At 38.4% G+C, this 26092-nt stretch overlaps 2 protein-coding genes across 2 annotated transcripts; both read left to right on the top strand.

Annotated features, from left to right (window-relative positions):
• Window positions 1-1672: 1672 nt before the first annotated feature.
• Window positions 1673-3868, top strand: LOC132276370 (disease resistance protein RPM1-like). Its single transcript, XM_059777775.1, has one exon. The coding sequence runs from the start codon at window positions 1673-1675 to the stop codon at window positions 3866-3868; it is 2196 nt and encodes a 731-aa protein (XP_059633758.1).
• Window positions 3869-6892: 3024 nt separating this feature from the next.
• On the top strand, window positions 6893-8220 carry LOC132276364 (uncharacterized). The gene is made up of 2 exons (XM_059777763.1): window positions 6893-7520; window positions 7820-8220. Exons 1-2 carry the CDS (start codon window positions 6893-6895, stop codon window positions 8218-8220), a joined length of 1029 nt encoding a protein of 342 aa, XP_059633746.1.
• Window positions 8221-26092: the final 17872 nt, after the last annotated feature.

Below are 26092 nucleotides of genomic sequence, written 5' to 3'. Positions count from 1 at the left end.
CCCAAAGTCAAAAGACCAATTTAATATTTTTACATATTTTCTCATTATAGTAATGAAAACAGAAACACAAAGGTTTCTCATTACTAAACAGGCTAATGCAATATTCTAAATCAATAATAACTAACACAACAACTTTAAATACTTAACGCAATAACTTTAAATTGACAATGTAATAATTATGTAAAAACCTTAAATTATTGATTTATTTGTGGTTTCAATATTAAATTCATGAATTTTTTAGAAAAAAATTTGATGAAGAATTCACAGTTGGTGGAAGACATGCACTTTATTTTTGTTAAGACAATTATAAAATTGGCATTTGGATATATACAATACAGTCCTTAAGCAACTTCTTTGTTAAGTTATTTCTTCCTCTTCTAGTTCATAGGCAAAAAAAAAAAAATTTAAATTTTGTTTGCTCGAATCGTATGGGACCTATTGGTAATATATGCTATTATGATGTTTATGCATTTGCTTCATAATTACGGTTTAGTGGTTTACATCTATTAGAGGCCAGAAATCCAAGCCCAGGTAGATATATGGTTTTACTATTCGAGCCAGTCCGGCCCATTTTAACCTTTTGTCCGACGTTTATGGTTGGCAATGAATTCCGAAACTTAAATTCAATTTAATAATTATACGGCCCAACACATTTGGGACCTGTTACACGTGTCAGAATGTGTATAAAAAACTCCTAAATTTTGAAAATGTGTGCAAATTGTCACATGACCGTCAATTTTTATAAATTTTTTTTATTTATTAAAACCCCAAAACAACCTTAATAATCAGTTTCTAATGAGATTAATATATATATAATGATATTCAAAAGGAATATCGTTAAAATTAGTTCTTTATCACACATATATATCTATGTTTATGTACGTATATTCGAATACGTTGCACCCATCTTTTTTTGATAAAAAGGGATGGTTTTGAAATAATTACATTCGCATGACTACTACATGGTCTTACGTAACGCACAAAACCATGTTGTAGGTATGTGTTCAACACAATTAAATTTAATTTTAACATGTTATTTCAAATAATGTGTGCAATTAGTGTGAAAATAAAGCATGCTATAACAGAGATGGCGTAAATCCTCTGCTGTGAGCTTTCTATGCGGTCCCCTGTTGTGAGTTTTAAGTGGTTTATATTTTGCCACATCATTCTTCATTTAATAGCTCTTAAGGCAGAGTTTGAGTAGAATTGAGACAGCGTTTGGATTCTTCTTCATTACCATTTATAAGTATCTTCACACACAAAATAAATTATGCACATAATACAGACTAAGTAATGTCACATACAAATGTAACTCAATTCAACATATTATGTTTGGCAATTACACCACCATTTATAAATAACATTTTACCACCATTTATAAGTATCTTCACCCTTAAATTAAGATATGCACATAAATGGTGATATTACTTTTAGACTCTTGTGATGTTACTTTTTAGATCATGTGATATTACTTATAAATAGTGGTGAAATGTTACTTATAAATGGTGGTCTATCTTCACTCTTAAATTAAGGTATGCACATAAATGGTGATGTTACTTTTAGACTCCTGTGATGTTACTTTTTAGATCATGTGATGTTACTTTTTAGAAAGCGGGGTTATCTATATTATGGGGATTGAAGAACCTAAGGAGGGAGGCATAGTCTCCAGGTGATGTTTGTAGTTGGGATGGGAGGATCGGGCAAAACAACTCTTGTTAAGAAAGTGTACGAGAGGGTGAAGGACGAAGGGTTTGAGTGCCATGCTTGGATCACTGCTTCAAGGTCAAGAAAGAAACGTGAGATCTTATGGAGGATGTTCAATGAATTCTGCAATCAACCGGTTGAGCAAACTCCCCAGAGTTTCTCCAACGTCGAGGTTGACCTGGTTGACCTAACGAACAAACTAAGGGAGCATCTGCAAAACAAAAGGTATGTTGTAGTTTTTGATGATTTGTGGATTAAAGATGTTTGGGAAACCATTAAATTTGCATTACCTGGAGGTAATCACAGTAGAATAATTGTCACTACGCGAAGAGGCGATATAGCTTGTTCATGTAGAGATGACTCTACTGGTGTCTATAACATCCAGCCTCTTCCTATGGAAAAGGCTCAAACACTCTTTTGCAAGAAGGCTTTCCCAGGAAGGAGCATATGTCCTTCAGGGTTGGAGGACTGGTCCCAAAGAATCTTAACAAAATGCGAAGGATTGCCACTTGCAATCATTGAACTAGGTCAAATTCTGTCAAATAAAGAGAAATCTGAATCTGTATGGAAAAGATTGCTTGAAAGCCTTGGATCAGAGTTGAGCAGAAATGGCCGCCTTTCAAATACCATGAGAGTACTATCTCTAAGTTACAGAGACTTGCCGTACCATCTCAAGTATTGTTTTCTATACTTGAGCATTTTTCCCGAGAATGATTATCCAGTTAGGTGCAGAGTATTGATTCGGCTGTGGATAGCAGAGGGTTTTATAAGAGAACAAACAGGCAAAGAACTTGAAGACATTGGAGAGGAGTATCTAAAAGAACTCACCGACAGGAATCTGATACAAAGTGAATTGGATTTTGATGGGAGGCCAAAAACTTGTCGGTTACATAATCTCATGCATAAGATTATTCTCTCAAAGTCAAGAGAGGAGAATTTTTACAATGTTCTCTCAGATTCACAGAGAAACATAGGTGACAAACCCCGCCGATTATCTATCCAAAGCGGTGGATTCAACATGTTGCATAGGAACTTTAATTGTGTTCGCACACTTTTTATGTTCGGTGTACCCTACAGCTCCATTCCAGAATCCTCTTCAAGCGTGAAATTATTGAGAGTTCTGCATCTGGAAGGTGCACCATTGGAGGAATTTCCTTCGGAAATTTTGGAGTTACTGCTCTTGAAGTATCTGTGTTTGAGAAATACCAATATCAAAAGCGTTCCCAAGTCTCTGGGGAATCTTAGGTACCTAGAGACCTTGGATCTTAAGCAAACTAGAGTTACAAAGCTGCACAAAAAAGTACTCAAACTTGAGACACTTCGGCATTTGCTTGTTTATCGCTATGACATAGAACATTATACCTCTTTTGATTGTGTTAAAGGATTCGAGGTATCAGCAAAGATCAAGTCACCAAACTTGCAGAAGCTATCATTCATAAAGGCAGATAAGCATCACAAAGTGATTCACGGACTACGAAATCTGACACAACTAAGAAAGTTGGGGATCATTGATCTTCCAGGAGAAGATGGGTCAAAATTGTGTGAGTCAATTGACCAGCTGCGAAACCTCCAATCCTTGAATGTAACATCATTACGAAAGGATGAAGTTGTAGATCTACAAGCAATCACCAATCCTCCACAACTTCTTCAACGCCTGTATCTGAAAGGGCGATTAGAAAGGTTACCAATTTGGATTTCCAGACTTCATGACCTGGTAAGGATACGTCTTAAGTGGTCCAAGTTAACACACTACAATAACCCCATTGATATCCTTCAACATCTTCCTAATCTATTGGAGCTCCATCTGCTCGATGCCTATACTGGAAACCAGTTAGATTTCACTGCCAGAAAATTTCGAACTCTTAAGATCTTGGAACTTGAGCAATTGGAACAATTGAGAAACGTCAGAATGGAAGAGAATACCTTAACTCGTCTCCAAAAGCTGATTATAAGGCAGTGCAGTAACCTGCAGCAGATTCCAGAGGGTATTAAAAACCTCACTCGCCTCAAAGAGCTTCACTTGTACGATATGCCCAACAGATTTGTGGCCCCACTCAAGAATGGTGGAACATTGAGTCATCTGGTTCGCCATATCCCAAACATCCAATGTTATTACCTCGCGAGGAATTGGGTGCCAGAAGCTCTCAATCTCACGGCTAACTAATCCTATTTGATTCATAGTCCGACTCTACGATGGGAGCACATACACAGTAATCAGGTCAGCATAAGCACTATCAAGTTAGGTACCTTGTAATTCCATCTTTTTTGCTTCATCAAAATAAGATGTATTAAATTATGATGTACTTTTTTTATAGGAAACTACAGTCTGAAACACTTCTAATATCTGTTTTAATATTGGTTATGAAATTTGACAGTGTAAGGATTAGATCCATGGTTGCACAGCCTTCAAAAACAAACCCAACCCAGATGGAGGGAAGGGTATATGGGAACCGTTTTCCACCAAGAAGACCCTATTGTCAATTGTTACCACATTTCCGCAAGAGGAATAAACCGAACACCATTGTCCTCATAAGCAGCCATCACAATTGCTTGCAATGCCTCGGATTTATGCCATCAAGTCTCAAATCAAATTCAAATGCGTCTCCAAACACAAGTTTTCTCTCATCGCCAAGTCCCGTTTACACCCAAATACGAACACTCTTATCATCTTTTTAACAAAAATCCATCTCTTGTTTACACCAAGAAGTCGAAGCCTCCAAACCATAGATTTTCCCCATCTCTCCGTCTGACATAAAACAGACCATGGGGGATCTCTTCAAAGCATCCTAGCACATTCAAACATAACCCTTCTCCATTACCCATCAAATGTCTTGCTCTCCTCATTATCATCATCCTTTGTCTTCTTCACATTCAGCCTCTGTACCTCCACAACTCTCTTGCCCCTCTCGGTTTTACTACATTTAGTGCATGAATTTCTCCATATTTTTGCCGAAACTTCATTTAGTCTGGAATTTTAAGAAGTTTCTTTACCATACATGTTTTTGATGTTGTATTTGTCTACTTTATATGTTAACTCTATAATGCGTAAACTATACTTGTGTTTTTGCATTAAAAAAATATATGTATAGATATATATTGGTTTTACTTTATGTACAAAATTTAAAAAATGATTTTTGCTTAATGATTAAGATCTTAATAATTCAGTAACTATTGGATTTTCAGTTTTCTTTAAGCTGCTTATTCAAAGATTCAAGCGTTTTGCTTGAAATAACCGGACAATTAATTTGTCTAGCAAATTTTTTTGAAATTTAATAGATTTTTCTTTATTATTATAATATCATTGTCTTTTGTGTACTTCAATTGGCTTTATTCATTTTCTAAAATTTCTTATTTCAAAATTTTCTAAACTTATTGGTTTTATAGGGTGTCTTGCTATATTACAGAGATACATATAAACACTCTCTCTCTCTCTCACACACACACACACACACGAATGTGAACAAGACAAATAATAAAACAAAATTTCAAAAGAGATTCAAAACAAATTAACTATAAAAATAGAACGGAGACGAAAATTTAATAAAAATCCAACAATATAAAAACTAGCCTTATACTGTAAAAGGTCTTCATGAGAACAATTCTTTATGCCAATGAAACCTTGAGCAGCTATTAGGCTTCAGCTTCTTCAATTAGTCGTCGATAGAGAGCGCTTGCACAAACAATTTGGTCTGAAAAGCAAAATTAATTCACTATATATATATATATACATATATACACACACTCCTATAAACTACAAAAATCCTAATTTTTAAATCATAAACAATTAGAGAGAATCTTAATAACAAACAAACAAACTCTAATTCCAAACATACCAAATTTCTTTGAAAAGTAATTGTTGTTTTCTTGTCTTGTCTTCTTCTCAAAAGAAATAATTACAGGGACCACAGGACTACCACCACCTTAAAAATCTCAAAAGATCTGGATTTTGAATTGTGGCGACCTTGTGGGCGGGTGTGTGTGAGCGTGTGCAGGGGGCACCAGTAGGCTACCACACTGGGCGAGTTATAGGTGCACAATCCCACATCGTCTGGGTGTGGATGGGGCAAGTGCTATATGTAGATTCAACACCCTTCTATGACACAATGCGTTTTAAAGCCGTGATGGCCGTGAACCCACCAGAACTTTGTAGTTAAGCGTGCTTAACTTGGAGTAGTACCAGGATGGGTGACCCCCCTGAGAAGTCTCTGGTCTGGGTGAGCCAAAAGCGGACAATATTGTATCAGAGCCTGACTCAGCCGGAAGTGTGGCCAACGAGGACATTGGGCCCCAAAGGGGGGGGGGGTGATTGTGGCGACCTTGTGGGCGGGTGTGTGTGAGCGTGTGCAGGGGGCAGCAGTAGGCTACCACACTGGGCGAGCTACAGGTGCACAATCCCACATCGTCTGGGTGTGGATGGGGCAAGTGCTATATGTAGATTCAACACCCTTCTATGACACAATGCGTTTTAAAACTGTGATGGCCGTGAACCCATCAGAACTCTGTAGTTAAGCGTGCTTAACTTGGAGTAGTACCAGGATGGGTGACCCCCTGGGAAGTCTCTGGTCTGGGTGAGCCAAAAGCGGACAATATTGTGTCTGACCAGGGTGAGGGTCGTTACATGAATAAAGCTTTAAGAAGTTCACATTCTAATAGAGTTATGTACCTTGAATGAAAGTATTAATCTCCATTGTAAGGGCATCCGCACCAGCCTCTCTGAATTTTGGTTCTCTAAAAACGCCATATCAGTTTTTCCAAGACCCACATCAGCAATTCCAAGAGTCACGTCAGCAGTTTTCGCTCTCCAAAAACATGCATTCCATTAGGCTCTCTGAATTTTCGCTCTCTAAAATAAAATAATAATAAAAAATTAAAATTATTGTTTTTTTTTTTAACTTTTCCTAAACTACTATATTTTTAACGGCTATATTTTTAAAAATTAAATTTTTAACCGCTATATTTGTAACGGCTATATTTTTAAATTTTGAATTTTTATCGGCAATATTTTTAAAATTTGAATTTTTAACGGCTATATTTGTAACGGCTATATTTTTAAAATTTGAATTTTAAACGGCTATATATTCATCTTATATAATGAAACTCATTTGCTCATTTGAAAATCATCACTATAATCATCTCTCTCCATTGTAGCAAAATATCATCATCCATCTTTTTCAATTTCAAAATTCGAATGGCTTCGTCATCACAAGCTTTTCCTTTGACAGACTCTAATTTTTCATCTTCCTCGTCATCCTCTTCGGAAAGTGATCCTTTTGGGTCGTTGATTCAACAGGATCAAGACAAATTCTATGAGATTATGAATTCAGTGAAGCCAAAGATAGTCGAGCAAGTATTTCAAGTCTGTAAAAAGAAGCAGTACATTCATCGTGACCTAGAGGGAAGCAACTATCAGCTAATGAAAGACTACTTCAACGAGAGTTGCACATATCCACCGGAGTACTTTCACAGGCGATTTAGGATGCGACGAGAACTTTTTCTTTGTATCCTTAATGATGTCAAAGCTTATGATGACTACTTTGTCCAAAAAAATGATGCAACTGGTCGTCTAGGGTTGTCTTCTATACAGAAGATGACAACTGCTGTTCGTATACTCGTATATGGTTGTGCAGCCGATCACTATGATGAGTATTTTAAAATCGGCGAGAGCACTGCCATTAAATGCCTGAAGGCATTTTGTAATACTATTGTTGTTGTGTATGCAGAGGAGTATATGCGCCCACCCAACGAAGCCGACATAGCATGGTTGTTTGAAGAAGGGGAGCAGAGAGGTTTTCCGGGTATGCTTGGTTCTATCGACTGTATGCACTAAGAGTGGAAGAATTACCCAGTGGAGTGGCAAGGCACACATAGGGGACGATCTGGTAAGAATACTCTCGTATTGGAAGCAGTTGCCTCACAAGATTTGTGGATCTGGCATGCATTCTTCGGAGTGCCGGGTTCACACAATGATATAAATGTGTTGGATCATTCCTCGGTATTCAACGGCATCATCAATGGCCAATTACCTTCGGTTAATTATGTAGTGAATGGACATCACTATAGAATGGGGTATTACCTGTCTGATGGTATATACCCTAAGTGGGCAACTTTGATGCAGATTATCCCGCACCCAACCACTTCAAAAGAAAAATTATTTGCTCAGCGACAAGAGGCAGTAAGAAAAGATGTGAACAGGATTTTGGGGTATTGCAGATCAAGTGGGCAATAACGCAAGGACCAGTGCGTTACTGGGAGAAAGACGACTTGCGCCTCGTAATGAAAACGTGCATCATCCTTCACAATATGATCATTGAAGATGAGCGTCATGCAAATGTTAGAAGATGGACTCCGCCACTGGAGGATACAATCTTGATTCCCACTTTAAATCGATGCCCATCAGTTTTAGCGGCACATATATCCTCTCGCCAACTTCAAATTCGCAATAGAGAGACAAATACGCGGTTGAGGAATGATTTGATGGAAAATCTGTGGAACCACTATGCTGATGAAGATGTTTAAGTTATGTTGCATTTTATTTGCTTTAAAGATGTTATGACATTTCGTGTACTAGAATTTTTATTATGTAATGGTTTTTTAAGATTAAAAATAATGAATTTGAATAAGAAAATAAGTATTAGAAAATTCTATGGGAATAAGTAGATGAATTTGTAATTTTAATTTTTTTTTTTTTTTTTTACAAAAAGTGTTAAAAAAAAGTTTTTTTTATTTATTTTTGGCCCAAATAAATAAGGATTACAAAATAAGGATTAAAAATAATTAATTGGAATAAGAAAATAAGGATTACAATTTAAACCAAAAAAAAAAAAAAAAAACAAATTTTAAGGAAAAAAACCAAAAAAAACAAAAGCTTTTTGAATTTATTTTTGGCCCAAATAAATTTCAACTTTAAGGATTACAAAATAAGGATTACAAATTAAGGATTAAAAATAATCAATTGGAATAAGAAAATAAGGATTACAATTTAAAGCAAAAAAAAAAAAAAAAAAAAAAAAAAAAACAAATTTTAAGGAAAAAAACAAAAGCTTTTTGAATTTATTTTTGGTCAAAATAATTTTTTTTTAAGGATTAAAATTAATGAATTGGAATAAGAAAATAAGGATTACAATTTAAAGCAAAAAAAAAAAATTAAAAAAAAAAAACAAATTTTAAGGAAAAAAAACCAAAAAAACAAAAGCTTTTTCCATAATTTTTTGGCTCAAATAAATTTTTTTTTTTTTTTTTTTTTCCGATAAATAGTGCCTAAACAATATATTCTTTATTTAATGAATTTTATTTTATTTTTTCCTCAAAAAAAAGAGCTCATTTGAACTTATTTTTAGGTTTTTTTTAAGGCACTATTTGGTGCACTGTTACACAACTATTACAAAGTGACAAAAGAAAGGCAACCAAACGGCGCTGTTTTGGACCCCTAAAAAAAAAAAAAAAAAAAAAATACCCCGATCGCGGGCCGGCTCGCTGAATACCGTGAGCCTCAAATGGGCCCTACCATTTTGAAGAGGCCGCTGGAAGACCCAAAGCAGGTTTGGCTCGCAGAATAAGGCTTCCGCTAGTGGGCTGCGGATGCTCTAAGGTTTGAAGCGAGAGTGAGGCGTGAGGATTGAAGCGAGAGTGAGGTGTAGGTATTTGATCTCGATCATGAGGCGTGGAGCAAGAGTTTACATGTTTGAGGTGATTTAATAAAAAAATAGAAAATAAAAAATCAGAGACAAAGTGTATGTCCAAACAAGCCTAGTGGGCACTTTAGTCAATTTTTATTTCAGATCTTACACAGTTAACTTTCGTCTGTTAAATCACCCCCTTGAATAGTTGATGGGGGTTTTTTGACAAAAAAAATAAAAAAGGGGTGTTTAATTCAAAACCCTAATAGAAAAGGGGTGTTTAATGCCGTTCACCCATGATTAAATTATTATATTTTTTTAGTAATTAATTTTTTTAATCAAATTTTTAATCACAACTGAGCAAGAGATGATTACGGGGTATGCTGTTCCTATGTTTTGTTTTTGTTTTTATTTGTGTATGGTGTCAAAACGTTTTGTAAATGGTAATGAAATTTCAATTTGATGTTTTTATATGTTTGGGGTAATAAAGTAATTTTCTTAAAAAAAAAATTCTTAAATAACATTTTTAAATTTATGATTATATTTTTCAAAATTGTAATTTTTTATCGAATATGTTTTTATATTTTTGTTTTCAAAATTTTTGAAATAAATAAAAGTTACCAAACATGCTTCCTATTACTTTACAACAAAACATAAAATTTTGTTTCGTATTAAAACAAAACGCTAAAAATAAAATGCATACCAAACGCACCCTATATTTATATATCTTTGTCTACAATGATGTAAACAAATTTCAACTTATTTGAAAGAAGTTGCGAAGCTTTCAATATAGTACATTGAGTGCTCTCCCATGTCTTTTTGTTTTGTTTTTAATTTTTTTTTGTTTAATTAGAAGGTCCATCCCACGTCTTTTTGACAAGTTTTGTGATTTTAAATTTGTTTGGTATGTGTTTTTATTTTATATTTTTTTGTTTTGGATCCGGTAGTGTAGCATTTTTATTGGGCTCAATATTTTGGTAAAAAAAAAAATGATTTATTTTATACAGTACTAAAATGCTAAATAAATGGTGTCCCAAAGTTAAAACACCAATTTAATATTTTTACATATTTTCGAGTTCTAGAAATGAAAATAGAAACACAAAGCGTTACTCATTACTAATAGGCGCTGATGCACTATTCTAAATCAATAATAACACAACAACTTTAAATACTTAATGCAATAACTTTAAATTGACAATGTAATAATTATGAAAAGTCTTAAATTATTGATTTATTTGTGGTTTCTATATTAAATTCATGAATTCTTTAGAAAAATTGAAGGAGAATTCACAGTTGGTGGAAGACATGCACTTTATTTTTGTTGAGACAATTATAAAATTGGCATTTGGATATATACAATACAGTCCTTAAGCAACTTCTTTGTTCAGTTATTTCTTCCTCTAGAGTTCATATGAAATTTTTTTTTTTTTTTTAAATTTTGTTTGCTCGAATCGTAATGGACCTATTGGTAATATGTGCTATTATGATGTTTATGCATTTGTTTCATAATTACCGTTTACATATATTAGAGGCCAGAAATCCAAGCCCAGGTAGATATATGGTTTTACTATTTCGGGCCAGTCTGGCCCATTTTAACCTTTTGTCCGATGTTTATGGTTGGCAATGAATTCCGAAACTTAAATTCTAATAATACGGCCCAAAATTTTTACCCGTGTCAGGATGTGCATAAAAACTCCTAAAATTTGAAAGTGTGCGCAAATTGTCAAATGACATTATGACCGTCAATTTTTATAAATTTTTTTTTATTAAAACCCCAAAAAAACCTTAATAATCAGTTTTTTATGAAATTAATATATATATATATATATATTTAATGATATTCAAAAGGAATATCATTAAAATTAGTTCTTTATCTCACACATATATATCTATGTTCGAATACGTTGCGACCATCTTTTTTGATAAAAAGGGATAGTTTTGAAATAATTGCATTCGTATGATTATATGGTCTTACGTAATGCACAACTAAGGGTGTTCAAATAATCTGTCAATTCGTCAATTCAGTCCATGCGATTCGATTTGGTTTTCTAGTCTCATGATTCCATGATGGTTTGAAAAATTAATAACACATCGGTTAACGAATTAGGTGCTGAAAAAACCAAACCAATCCGTGGCAATCCGTTCAAATTTTTTATAGGTGTGTGTGTGTATATATATATAGTGTGTGTGTATAACTGTATATATAATAGTGTGTATTTATTTATAATATAATATATATATATATATAGAGAGACAGAGAGAGAAAGATATATATTGAGTAAAGTGATAGGTATTGCATTATAAACAATTGGGAATCTCACATTTTCTTCAACAGATGCTCCTGCTGGCTTCTTAGATTGGTTACCAGATAGGGACGATTGCAGCGGACGTTCCATAAGTTGGATAACAGTACACACAATTACATAGGAGAGCCGCTCTCATTAGCCAAAGCTAAAGCACAACAGATCTCCTTTGTTTTCTTCTTTCTTCTCGGTAAATCTTCTGCTCAATAAATTTTCCTTCTTTTTTGGCAAATCTCCTTTCTTCTCCGATAAATCTTATTCCTTCTCTGGCAGCGTCGTCGACTTCCAATCTATGGAAACGTTCAATCCGTAAAACTGAACCGATCCAACCAATCTGTTATTTCACGGATTGATTTGGTTTGGTTTGAGTATTCTCACGAATCATTTCGGTTTCACAATTTATCAATTCGTTAAGACCAGTTTGAATAACCTTTGACCTCTAATCCGAATCGATCCGAATCGGTACACAACACCATATTGTAGGTATGTGTTCAACGCAATTAAATTTAATTTTAACATGTTATTTCAAATAATGTGTGAAAGTCAAGTGTGAAAATATAGCACTTTATAACAGGAACTGGTTAAAAGACGTGCCCCCACTTGAACCAAATTCAGGCTACACACCTACTTCTAGGACCTTTCTTTCTTGACCTAAGATGCGTCTTTGTGGATCCTCTGCCACACGATTCTTTGGATGACCCAAAAAGAAGTTTTTCTGAGAACCTCATTCTTTAGTTCTACTTTTTAAAACTATTGAATCGAAGTTTAAAAACAAAAGAGAAAAGAAAATGTGTGTAAAAAAAAAAAAAAACACACACACACACACAGAGACTCCGTTGATGAAAACTCATGTGGAACCTCATTTTGCTATATTATTTTCTTTAACCTCATTTTGTTATATTATTTCTTTTAGGGAGGTAATTAAACACATCCCATTTTAGCACTCCTACACTATATTTTTCAACATAAAATTAAAAAAAAAAAATTCATCAGAATGGAGTGTGTGCAATAATTGAGAGTTCTTTTCAAGAATAATTACATCATTTCATATTTTTTCAAAAAGCTAAATGTAATGCAAAAGTGATAAGGATTACAAAATACACTCACTAAAGTTTATGCATATGATTTACCTTTACTTAATTATTTTAAAATAAGATTCCTTGTGCTTGCTAATTGCATTACATAAAGATAGAACAAACTCTTGCAAAAAGACTAATTGGCTACTTTCACTTTGCCTTTTCCATGCAGCTTGACAGAAAATGCTGTGAACTTTCAAAATAGCCACACACACTGTAACGACCCCAAAACTAATGCCAAGAATTTTTTCTTTTTTTTAAAAAAAAAAAATTCGGCATAACCTCCCCTAAAAATGGACCTACCGCAACCTATTTAAATACATATTTAACCTGTCATGCAACTAATTTCCGAATTCACGGCAACAAAAGATAATGATACAACCTACTAATCTAGACAATGCTTCAAGCTAGGATTATCCTTCCATTCATCAACAAGTTACATATCATCAAGTTCGCATCCCCGCATCCCATATGTCATCAAGTATCATAAGTGTATTACATGATCATGGTTCTTCAAAAGAAATTTACATCATTACACTTTTGGAATTTTACAAAAATGAGGGATGAACAAAGGAGTAGTCTATTACAAAATAACAAGGAAAATGCTCCTCTAGCAACTTTCAAAGTTGGGGTGGATTGTCGTCCACCGGTTCTTTTCCAAGACCTGAAAAAAATATATAGATATAGGGGTGAGCATATAGCTCAGCAGAGACACTTAAGACACAATTCTTGTGTCCTAGTGAATCCAATCAAAGTATAGGCCAATGGGAGATAGGGATCATACAACGTAGGGGATCAAATACAACATACAATTCAATTCCAATTATAAACAATGCAATACAATGCAATGAAATGCAATGCATGTCAATGACACTCCCCATTTTCATTCTCAAGACCATCACTTTCAAACGTTAATACAGCCTGCCCTTTGGTAACCTCGCCGCGACACGAGAGGAAGATTGGCTAGTGTCCCTGACCCTTAGTAACCCCGCGGCGTCATTATGGGGCCCAGCTAGCTCAACCACGCTAGGGCGACTCCCTAGTCCCCTCTAGGCTATATTAACCTCCGGCCCGTTGGTAACCCCGCAGCGACCGGGTTTATCAAAACCAATTTTTCCAAACACATCACCCAAAATTCCCATTTTTCTTTTCAAACACCAACATCCCTTCCTATGCAACCCAATAAAATGTATGTATCTTACATGATGTCAATTCAATGATAAATGGGAATTTAACACTCTACAACAAGTACCATTTCATATAACATTATAGCATGCTTGTAAAATAATAATCATGATAGAAACTCACTATATAAACATGCTATCTATTCAATCAAGTAACACATATTCACAAAACATGGCATATTCTCAAATATCTCAGTTTAAACAAGAATCAAAGCAATCAAACATGCTGTAACACAATTAGAAGAGCATGATTCAGTATGGAACAAGATTCCATGGCTTAAGATGTCCCTACCTCAAGATTGCACCAAAACCCTAGAAAAGGGGTCCTCAAATTCGAGCTCCAAGGAAGACTCAAAACTGGAAATTGATGGTAGGGATGCGTAGAGCTCGACATAAGCTTCGTTTTGCCTCAAACGGCTCCCAAATCTACCAAGAGATGATGAATTAATCAAATATTCAAGTTGCAAAGGAAAAAGAAAAAGAAAAAGGCAGAGAGATAGAGCACTGGCCGAGAGAGAGGATTCAGCGGGGAGAGAGAATGAGCATAAAAAAAAAAGTCTCTAAACCATATGTTTGAGTGGGTGGTGGGTCCCGCCGATTTTCTTTTCTTTTCCCTTTTCTTTTTGTTTCAAAATACTCCACATATAAACAAAATGCACCACATACATATATAAGACACAAACATTACATTCTCCCCAACTTATAAGGATTTCGTCCCCGAAATCAAGACATACCTGAGGAAGAAAACAACGCTGGGTACTTGGACCGAACCTCTTGTTCGAGCTCCCAAGTAGCTTCCTCGACTCCGTGGTGTCTCTAAAGGACTTTCACCATTGGTATCGTCTTGTTCCTCAACACCTTCTGTTATGTGTCAAGAATCTGAACTGGTCCTTCCTCGTAGGAAACATCCTCATCAATATCCACATCAACCCAACTCAAAATGTGAGATGGATCCGGCTCGTACTTTCGTAACATCGATACATGAAAGACATTGTGAACTATGTCCATCTGTGGTGGTAAAGCAAGTCTCTAGGTAACCTCTCCTACTCGGTCCAAAATCTCGAATGGTCCAATAAATCGTGGCGATAACTTGCCACTCTTCCCAAATCTCATCAACCCCTTCCGTGGAGAAACCCGTAGAAAAACGTGGTCTCCAACCTCAAAGGATAACGGTCGTCTCCGCTTATCCGCATAGCTCTTCTGTCGGCTCTGAGCTGTAAGTAACCTCTGTCTTATCAACTTAATCTTCTCAGTAATCTCGAGTACAATGTCAGGTCCTAAGGCGGCTGTCTCGCCTACCTCAATCTAATAAACAGGAGACCTACAAGGTCTACCATACAACGCCTCAAATGGAGCCATCTGGATACTCGCTTGACAACTGTTGTTGTAGGCAAACTCAATAAGTGGAAGGTGATCCTCCCAACTACCACCCAAGTCAAGCACACATGCCCGAAGCATATCCTCCAAAATCTGGATAGTACGCTCCGACTGACCGTCCGTCTGTGGATGGAATGCCGTACTAAGATGCAACGCTGAACCAAACGCTACTTGAAGTCCTTCCCAGAACTTTGAAGTGAACTTAGCATCCCTATCTGACACAATGGTTACAGGAACTCCATGCAACCTTACAATCTCCTTCACATAAAGAACACCAAGCTTCTCTGCATCATTTGTTGCCTTAATAGGCAAAAAGTGAGCCATCTTGGTCAATCTGTCAATGATGACCCATACGGCTTCATTGCCCCTTCTTGACCTTGGAAAACCTGTCACAAAATCCATAGCAATATGCTCCCATTTCCATTGAGCTACAGGTAATGGTTACAACAAACCTGCTGGCCTCTGATGCTCGGCTTTCACCTGCTGACAGGTAAGGCATCTAGCCACAAACTGTGTAACATCATTCTTCATCCCGCTCCACCAATACTGACGTCTCAAATGGTGATACATTTTAGTACCACCTGGATGAACTGCAAAGCGGGAAGTGTGAAACTCCCATAGGACGTCCTCACGACAACATGTGGGAACCACAACAAACCTCTAAACCGTAGACCCCCATCTGCATGCAAGGCCCAATCTTTCACTGTCTCACCACTAGAGATCAAAGCGTGGATGGCATCTAAGTCCGGGTCCTGTCTCTGTGACTCAATCACTCGTACAACAAGAGTAGGCTGAGCCACAAGACTAAATAAAAATGCCGACTCACAGCAAGCATCATCATCACAACACTGTAATCCCATCTCTGCCAGATCTTCAAGCATCTTCCACTTCCGAATAGCTAAACTGGCCAAAGTTCCATGAGATTTTCGGCCTAAGGCATTCGCTACCACATTCGCCTTGCCCGGATGATATTGCAAGTCAAAATTGTAGTCCTCCAAGAATTCGACCCATCGCCTCTGTCTGTTGTTCAAGTCCTTTTGGGAGAAAATGTACTTGAGACTTTTGTGATCTGAAAATACCTCGAATCTCTCACCATACAAGTAATGTCTCCAACACTTCAAGGCAAATACGACTGCCGCTAACTCCAGGTCATGAGTAGGGTAGTTGTACTCGTGAGTCTTCAACTGTCGAGACCCATAAGCCACTACTCTACCATCCTGCATCAACACACATCCCAACCCGTCACGTGAAGCATCACAATAGATCACATAACCCAAGCCACGCTCAGGTATCACCAACACTGGAGCTGTAGTCAATCTCGTCTTCAACTCCTGAAAAGATGAATCGCAGGCCTCATTCCAGACAAACTTGACCCTTTTCCGAGTCAAACGGGTCATAGGAGCTGCCAAACGGGAGAAATCCTTCACAAATCTCCGATAGTAACCCGCTAAACCAAGGAAACTGCGGATCTCAAACACATTCTTGGGTCGCTCCCAAGTCAAAACTGCTTCAACCTTTGATGGATCAACTGATACTCCACCTTCTGAAACAACATGCCCCAAAAACTTCACCTCCTGTAGCCAAAACTCACATTTTTCGTATTTGGCATACAATCGGTGCTCCCGCAAAATCTGTAAAACAATACTCAAATGGACCTCGTGATATTCCCGAGTCCGTGAGTACACAAGAATGTCATCCACGAAAACTACCACAAACTGGTCCAAGTAATCGTGAAAGACGCGGTTCATCAAGTCCATGAATGCCGCTGGCGCATTAGTCAAGCCAAAAGGCATAACAAGGAACTCATAGTGTCCATACCGTGTACGGAATGCTGTCTTCGGGATCTCCTCATCCCTAACCCGCAACTGATAATAGCCAGACCTCAAGTCAATCTTCGAGAAACAACTCGCTCCCCTCAACTGATCAAATAAATCATCTATCCTTGGCAAAGGATACTTGTTCTTGATGGTGGCATGATTCAACTTCCGATAATCATTGCACAACCTCAAAGATCCATCTTTCTTCTTAGCAAATAAGACCGGTGCGCCCCACGGTGACACATTCGGTCGGATGAAGCCTTTCATCCTCAAATCATCAAGCTGCCTCTTTAATTCTTCCAATTCAACTGGGGCCATTCGATATGGTGCCATAGAAATCAGCGCGGTACCTGGCATCAAATCAATAGAGAACTCCACTCCTCGGTGTGGAGGCAACTCTGTCAAATCCTCGGGAAACACGTCCAGAAAATCACAAACAACCGCAGGATAATCCTCTTTCCCAACATCATCTTCTTCGGCTATAAGGCTAGCCAAGAAGTAATCACCATGACTTCGTCTACGAACTCCATAAAAAGATGAAATGTGGGAATCACTCCGATCTCCCACGAAAAAGAAACAGTCTCCCTCGGGAGTGCAAACTGTAACCCTCCCTCTGAAACAGTCAATCGTGGCATGGAAGAAAACTAACCAATCCATCCCGAGAATGACATCAAAGCTAGTCATCTCTAGGAGGATAAGGTCAAACATAAAGGTCCGCTCGGCTATCACAATGGAGCAATCCCGCACAACTCGGCTCAATGACACTTAAACTCCAACTGGCGTATGAACACTCAATGCCCGTTCCAAGAAACTAACTTCCAACCCCGATGCAAGTGCAAATGATGATGAAATGAAAGAATAAGATGCGCCAGAGTCAAACAAAACACGGGCCCAATAACCAAACACTGGAAATATACCTCGAAGAACTGACGGTCCAGAAGATGCATCGGTCTGTGCCAGTGCAAAAACACGTCCCTGTGGTACCTGTGCCTAAGGACTGCCAACCTGAACACCTGACTGTTGCACTGACATAGTAGGAGTATCCCTCCTAACTGACCGTGAACCCTGTGAAGACATAGTAGGCTGTGGTGGTGGTGGTCTGAAACCTGACTGAACTGTAGCCGATTGTGACGGCCTTTGCTGTGACCCTCTGTCACTAATGGTGCCTGCTCTCTGACTCCGACAATCACGAATCAAGTGACCCTGCTGGCCACACCCATAACAAGCCTTCGGAGCTGACGAAACTGAAGACGATCTCATCGGACAACTGGACTTGTAATGTCCGGGCTGCTGACACTGAAAACAAATAACTGCACTCCTGTCAGGTCCAGCTGGCATAAGAGTGGTAGGAGCAGATCTTGTAGACTGTTGTCCCTGAAACTGAGATGGATTGCCCCTGTTCCTTTTCTAAGAAGATCCCTCTGAGGATGGCCCGGTACCCCTCTTTTGCTTCAATTGCTCTCTTCTTGCATCCTTCTCTCTATTGTCAGCCTCCAGCATCAAAGCCCTTTCCACTGCTTCAGAGTAAACCTTAATAAACTGTGCCGTGATCAACGGCCTCATTCGATCATTAAGACCCGAGACAAACTTCCGAGTCTTGTTAGCTTCATCTCTCACCACTTCTGGAGTAAAACGGGAGAGTGAGGTGAACTTGTTCTCATACTCCGCCACTGACATGTTCCCTTGAATAAGATTATGAAACTGGTCTTGTAACTCCCATCTTTTAGAAAGCGGAAAGTACTTCTCATAAAACAGTTCCTTGAACCTGTCCCAACTCATCTCTTCAATCTTGTACTGGTTAGTGATCGACTTCCACCAAACCTTGGCATCCATAGCAAACTTGTAAGTTGCTAGGATGATCTTCAAGTGATCCTCTGTCACATCCATTGAGGTCAACTGAGTTTCGACTTGATCCATGTAGTTGTCGGCTACCATTGGGTCCGCACCGCCCTCAAACATAACCGGCATCAGCTGAGAAATCCCCTTAATGATCTTGAGACGCTTCTGAGCTGGAGTCTCCTCAACTCGAACTGTAGGTTATGGTACCAACTGCGGCTGAGTAACAATCGTTACCCTCACGACATTTTACAACAAACGATTAAACTCCAGTGCCACAGAACCTTCACCCACTTCTACGGTTACGGGTGTTTCAACATTCTCTCTTCTTGGGGGAACAGCTCTTGGGGGAATCAAGTCCTTAAGAAGCATGTTCTCATCATTTAGCTCCTCCGGATTGGAGCTGGAGCTCTCACCAACATCACCCCTTGTTGGCCTAGGGCCAACTTCTCTTGGTTCCTCACGCCGTGACATCGTGCTATAAAACAAGAAAACGATTCAGAAACATGACACTAAGGTCCACTGTGGACGACTCAACAAGAATTAATACCGTACAACACTTAGCATGCAAGACTATGCAAGAAACATTTTAACATAAACAAGTAAGCAAGTAAGCAAGTAAGCACATAGGCAGTTAAGCATGCTCATTTAAATAAAATACCACGTAGCAAGTAGTCAAGTAAACAATACAAACAACATCCCATGCGACTCTATGTAGGGCTCTACCCGTCGTCCTAAAGGTTTTCGAACCTTTGCTCTGATACCAAATTTGTAACGACCCCAAAACTAATGCCAAGATTTTTTTTTTTTTTTTTTTTTAAAAAATTCGGCATAACCTCCCCTAAAAATGGACCTACCGCAACCTTTTTAAATGCATATTTAACCTATCATGCAACTAATTTCCGAATTCACGGCAACAAAAGATAATGATACAACCTACTAATCTAGACAATGCTTCAAGCTAGGATTATCCTTCCATTCATCAACAAGTTACATATCATCAAGTTCGCATCCTATATGTCATCAAGTATCATAAGTGTATTACATGATCATGGTTCTTCAAAAGAAATTTACATCATTACACCTTTGGAATTTTACAAAAATAAGGGATGAACAAAGGAGTAGTCTATTACAAAATAACAAGGAAAATGCTCCTCTAGCAACTTTCAAAGTTGGGGTGGATTGTCGTCCACCGGTTCTTTTCCAAGACCTGAAAAAATATATAGATATAGGGGTGAGCATATAGCTCAGCAGAGACACTTAAGACACAATTCTTGTGTCCTAGTGAATCCAATCAAAGCATAGGCCAATGGGAGATAGGGATTATACAACGTAGGGGATCAAATACAACATACAATTTAATTCCAATTATAAACAATGCAATGCAATGCAATGAAATACAATGCATGTCAATGACACTCCCCATTTTCATTCTCAAGACCATCACTTTCAAACGTTAATACAGCCCGCCCTTTGGTAACCTCGCCGCGACACGAGAGGAAGATTGGCTAGTGTCCCTGACCCTTGGTAACCCCGCGGCGTCATTATGGGGCCCAGCTAGCTCAACCACGCTAGGGCGACTCCCTAGTCCCCTCTAGGCTATATTAACCTCTGGCCCGTTGGTAACCCCGCAGCGACCGGGTTTATCAAAACCAAATTTTCAAAACACATCACCCAAAATTCCCATTTTTCTTTTCAAACACCAACATCCCTTCCTATGCAACCTAATAAAATGTATGTATCTTACATGATGTCAATACAATGATAAATGGGAATTTAACACTCTACAACAAGTACCATTTCATATAACATTAAAGCATGCTTGTAAAATAATAATCATGATAGAAACTCACTATATAAACATGCTATCCATTCAATCAAGTAACACATATTCACATAACATGACATATTCTCAAATATCTCAGTTTAAACAAGAATCAAAGCAATCAAACATGCTGTAACACAATTAGAAGAACATGATTCAATATGGAACAAGATTCCATGGCTTAAGATGTCCTTACCTCAAGATTGCACCAAAACCCTAGAAAAGGGGTCCTCAAATTCGAGCTCCAAGGAAGACTCAAAACTGGAAATTGATGGTAGGGATGTGTTGAGCTCGACACAAGCTTCGTTTTGCCTCAAACGGCACCCAAATCTACCAAGAGATGATGAATTAATCAAAGATTCAAGTTGCAAAGGAAAAAGAAAAAGAAAAAGGCAGAGAGATAGAGCACTGGCCGAGAGAGAGGATTCAGCGGGGAGAGAGAATAAGCATAAAAAAAAAGTCTCTAAACCATATGTTTGAGTGGGTGGTGGGTCCCGCCGATTTTCTTTTCTTTTCCCTTTTCTTTTTGTTTCAAAATACTCCACATATAAACAAAATGCACCACATACATATATAAGACACAAACATTACACACACACACACACACACACACACAAAATCTTTATGTGAAGTCCATGCCAATGCTCATGGTCATTGGCCTCAATTGAAAAGAAATTTCCAATATATTATGATCCCACCTGTTTTCTTTATTGCGCACCCAATTCTATTATAATTCTTTATTGACTCCAAAAGAAAAGTGTGTGTCTGTGTTGGTCTTACTCAATAATATCAGGCTTATCTAATAATGCTTTAAAAATATAGGGTAAAGTACACAAACACCCTCTGAGGTTTGGTATAAGGACAAGTAGATACAAGTTAGCCTATTTTTGGACAATCACACCCCCTGGTCAAAAACTTGATCCAAACAGCCCCTTAAATTTTGTAAAAAGTCAAGATTGCCCTTTAATATTTTATTAATTTAAATTATAAAATATCAAAACTTTTAAATGACTCTTTTACCCTTATACATTAATTACACCAATACATACATATATATATATATATATATATATATTTATATATCTATATGTATATTGTAAACCTATCAAACCCAGACCTGGCCATGACACCACTTCCACACCTTCCAACCATCGGCCGACGAGTGGTTCACCATCTCCTTCGTTTACATGTTGGTTACTCCTTTCACTGACACCTTCATCCTCCAAGAACCCCTCAAATAACTCCTCAGCCGCCGCCGCAAGTTTCTGGCGTGAAGCGGACAGATCAAGGATTGACAGAGATATATTCCCTACGCCGGCGTCTTTGATTCTTGACGGCGGTAGAGAGTTGATGTTTGAGTGTAGAGCGAAGCTTTGAGTATAGAGTGATTGCTGAAGGAGGGGCGTTTGGCTTTATTCTACAATTGGTTCCGTCATCTTTAGATCTGGATGATGTGGACAGTTGAGGATGAAATCGGTGGTTTCGCCGCCAATAAGGGTTGCTGTGAGCTCTGTATGTGAGAGAAAGCTTGTAGATGTGGCCGTTGTTGGTAGGAGGTGAAGCCGGAGCAAGGGTTAGCAAAGGTGGCTTCGGTCGGTTTCTAAGGCCGAGAAATTGAGGTGGTTATCACCGGCGGCAGATGGTGAGCACCACAACCTCGTCTGTAACTTACAAGGGTTTCATGAAGGAGGTGGTGAACCCCAGCGACAGATGGTGAGGTTCGAAAAACATCGCTGAAGAAGGAGCGCGTGAAGGTGTGATGATGATGAGCGTGAAGGGTGAACCCCGACGGCTGAGGTGTGATGATGTGGCGGCAGTGGCGGAGTTTGAGGTGTGATGTTGGCGACGGCGGAAGGGTGATGTTGATGGCAGTGGCAGTATATGTAGTGTGTGTATATACACATACAGATGCTTCTCGGTTTCGCCCGCAATTTCTTTCGCCGATGCTTCTGGGTTTCGCCGCCACCGTCGCAGTCATAGCCGCCGCCACCCCCACTGTCGCAGCCATCACCACAATCTCTCTCCTATCTTCTTCCTCTCTCTCCTCTTCACCTCATCTCTTCAACTAAGGCCGCCCCCTCTCTTCCCCCTCTCTCTACACCCACCACTACAACCGCAGCCACAACCACCATCCATCTGATCTCCCTTCTCTCTCCTCTGGTGAACTGTATAAGGCGGGTTCGGGTTTGGGTTTGGGTTTGGGTTCAATCAAAGGGTATTTAAGTCAATTAAAATGTTAATTTTATTTGAAAGGGTAATAAGGTCAATTCACCATCTTCAGGGTCTCTTTGTCCATTTTTCAAACTTGAAGGGGTGTCATTGTCCAAAAACAGACTAACTTTCCTCTGCTTATCCTTTCCTCAAACCTCAGGGGGTGTCAATATACTTTACCCAAAAATATATTAATATCTTGATTATAATTATAGTGTTCGACTTAAAAGTTCTCATTTGAAGCCATAAAAATTAAAATTACGAGCCCTTTTAGTTAAATCTTTTGTTGGGCATCTCTAATTACTTATTTGTCTGTATATATATGTATTCATTGTTTAAGTTTCACCCAACTGGTAAGTCAGTCAACGTGTACTGGCAAAAGTCCTGCAAATAAATTTATTGAAACAAATTCATAAAAAAACCATATAGAGGGCAGTCTTCTTGTATCCTCCAAAAATTCAGAATTAGAAAAGAACACTTACAGAGTGAGAGATATGGCACAGGACGCTGTCTACTTTCTACTTGATAAGCTTCAAAATTGGCTGGAGGCAGAATGGAAGTTGCCGGGAAGGATAAACACGGAGGTCGACAACTTGAGAGGTGAATTCAAAAGCATTAGCGCACTTCTGAAGGATGCCGATACCGAAAGAGAGCACAATAACCAAGTCAGTGACTGGCTTCAAAAACTTCGAGATGGAGCTTATGACATCGACGATCTTCTCGACATTTTTACGTTTCATATGGTTCAACAGTCTATTAGCCACGGCCTTGAGTTCGTCACCAAATGGAGAGCATGCCACCACATCGATGAGCTAATTGAAGGTATTAACATGAAACTCAAAAGCATCAAAGAAGCAAAGGAGAGATATCATCATAGCATCAGTCCGTCCCAAGCCTCAAGTTCGACGACTGGAAACGACACATACCTTGCTCCAAGAATAGATCCTCTGTTCGCTGAAGACACTGATATTGTGGGGATTGAAAAACCTACACAGAAACTGATTACTTGGGACAAAAAGGGAGGCAAAGTCTCAAGGTGGTGTTTGTAGTCGAGATGGGCAGATTGGGCAAAACAACTATTGTTAAGCAAGCTTATGAGACGGTGAAGAATGAAGGATTTGAATGCCATGCTTGGATCACTGTTGGAAGGTCAATAAATAAAGTGGAGCTCTTATGGAGGATGTTCACAGAATTCTGCAATCTGCCGCCAGTAGAGCCAACTTCCCAGAGCTCATCTCACTCCAACGTGGTCCACCTGACGAGCAAACTAAAGCATCATCTGCAAAACAAAAGTTATGTTTTAGTTCTTGATGATTTGTGTAATCACAGTAGAATAATTGTCACTACACGAAGAGGCGATATAGCTTTTTCATGTAGAGATAACTCTACTGATGTCTATAACATCCAGTCTCTTCCAACGGAAAAGGCTAGACAACTCTTCTACAAGAAAGCTTTCGCAGATGGCATATGTCCTTCACGGTTGGAGGACTGGTCCCAAAGAATCTTAACAAAATGCGAAGGATTGCCTCTTGCAGTCATTGAAATCGGTAAAATTCTGTATAAACAAAACCCTGAATCTGTATGGCAAACATTGCTTGGAAGCTTTGGATCAGAGTTGAGCATAGATGGCCGCCTTTCAAAGACCATGAGAGTACTATCTCTAAGTTACAATGATTTGCCGTACCATCTCAAGTATTGTTTTCTGTACATGACCATTTTCCCTGAGGATAATTACCCAGTTAGGTGTAGAGTATTGATTCGGCTGTGGATAGTAGAGGGTTTTATAAGAGCACAAACAGGCAAAGAACTTGAAGAGATTGGAGAGGAATACCTAGAAGAACTCAGCAACAGGAACTTGATACAAAGTGAATTGGATTTTGATGGGAAGCCAAAAACTTGCCGGGTACATAATCTCATGCACAAGATTATTCTCAAGAGGAGAATTTTTGCAATGTTTTTCTAGAATCACAAAGAAACTTTGGTAACAGGAACCGTCGATTATCTGTCCAAAGTAGTGGACTCAACGAGTTGGATGGGAACTTTAAGAGTGTTCGCACCCTTTTTATGTTCCATGTACCCTACAGCTCCATTCGAGACTTGAAATTATTGAGAATTCTGCATCTGGAAGGTGCATCATTGGAGGAATTTCCTAAGGAAATTGTGGGTTTACTACTCTTGAAGTATCCATGTTTGAGGAAGACCAATGTCAAAAGCATTCCTGAGTCTCTGGGGAATCTTAGGTACCTAGAGACCTTGGATCTTTAGCAAACTAGAGTGGCAAAGCTGCCCAAAAAAGCCCTCGAACTTAAGAAACTTCGGCATTTGCTTGTTTATAGCTATGACAGACATTATACAACTTCTGATTGTGTTACAGGATTCGAGATATCAGCAGAGATCCAGACACCTAGCTTACAGAAGCTATCATTAATAAAGGCAAATAGCCATCACGAGGTGATTCATTGGCTAAGAAATCTGACACAACTAAGAAAGTTAGGGATCATTGATCTTCCAAGAGAAGATGGGTCAAATTTGTGCCAGTCATTTGAAAAGCTGGAAAACCTTCGTTCCTTGAATGTAACATCATTAAAAAAGGATGAGGCTGTAGATCTACAAGCAATTACCAATCCTCCACAATTTCTTCAACGCCTGTATCTGAAAGGGCGGTTAGAAAGGTTACCAAATTGGATTTCCAGACTTCGTGACCTAAAAAGGATACGTCTTAAGTGGTCCAAGTTAACACACTACAATAACCCCATTGATATCCTTCAAGATCTTCCTAATCTATTGGAGCTCCAGCTGGTCGATGCCTATACTGGAAACCAGTTAGATTTCTCAAAAAACAAATTTCAAAGTCTGAAGATCTTGGAACTTGAGCAACTGGAAGCATTGAGAAAGGTCAGAATGGAAGAGACTACCTTACCTTATCTTCAAAAGCTGATTATAAGGCAGTGCAATAACCTGCAGCAGGTTCCAGAGGGTATTAGAAACCTCACTCGCCTCAAAGTGATTCACTTGCCTAACAGATTTGTAGCCCCACTCAAGAATGGTGGAACATTGACTCATCTGGTTGGCCTCTACGAGTCATAGTCCGACTCTATGATGGGAGCACATACACAGTAATCAGGTCAGCATAACCACAATCA

The sequence above is a fragment of the Cornus florida genome, unplaced genomic scaffold, assembly GCF_030987335.1.
Source record: "Cornus florida cultivar Cherokee Brave unplaced genomic scaffold, ASM3098733v1 CherokeeBrave_3.0.0_Hap2_Chr01, whole genome shotgun sequence".
Taxonomy (NCBI): domain Eukaryota; kingdom Viridiplantae; phylum Streptophyta; class Magnoliopsida; order Cornales; family Cornaceae; genus Cornus; species Cornus florida.
The sequence above is the reverse complement of the archived record's forward strand: the minus strand, read 5'-3'. Positions and strand labels throughout refer to the sequence as shown.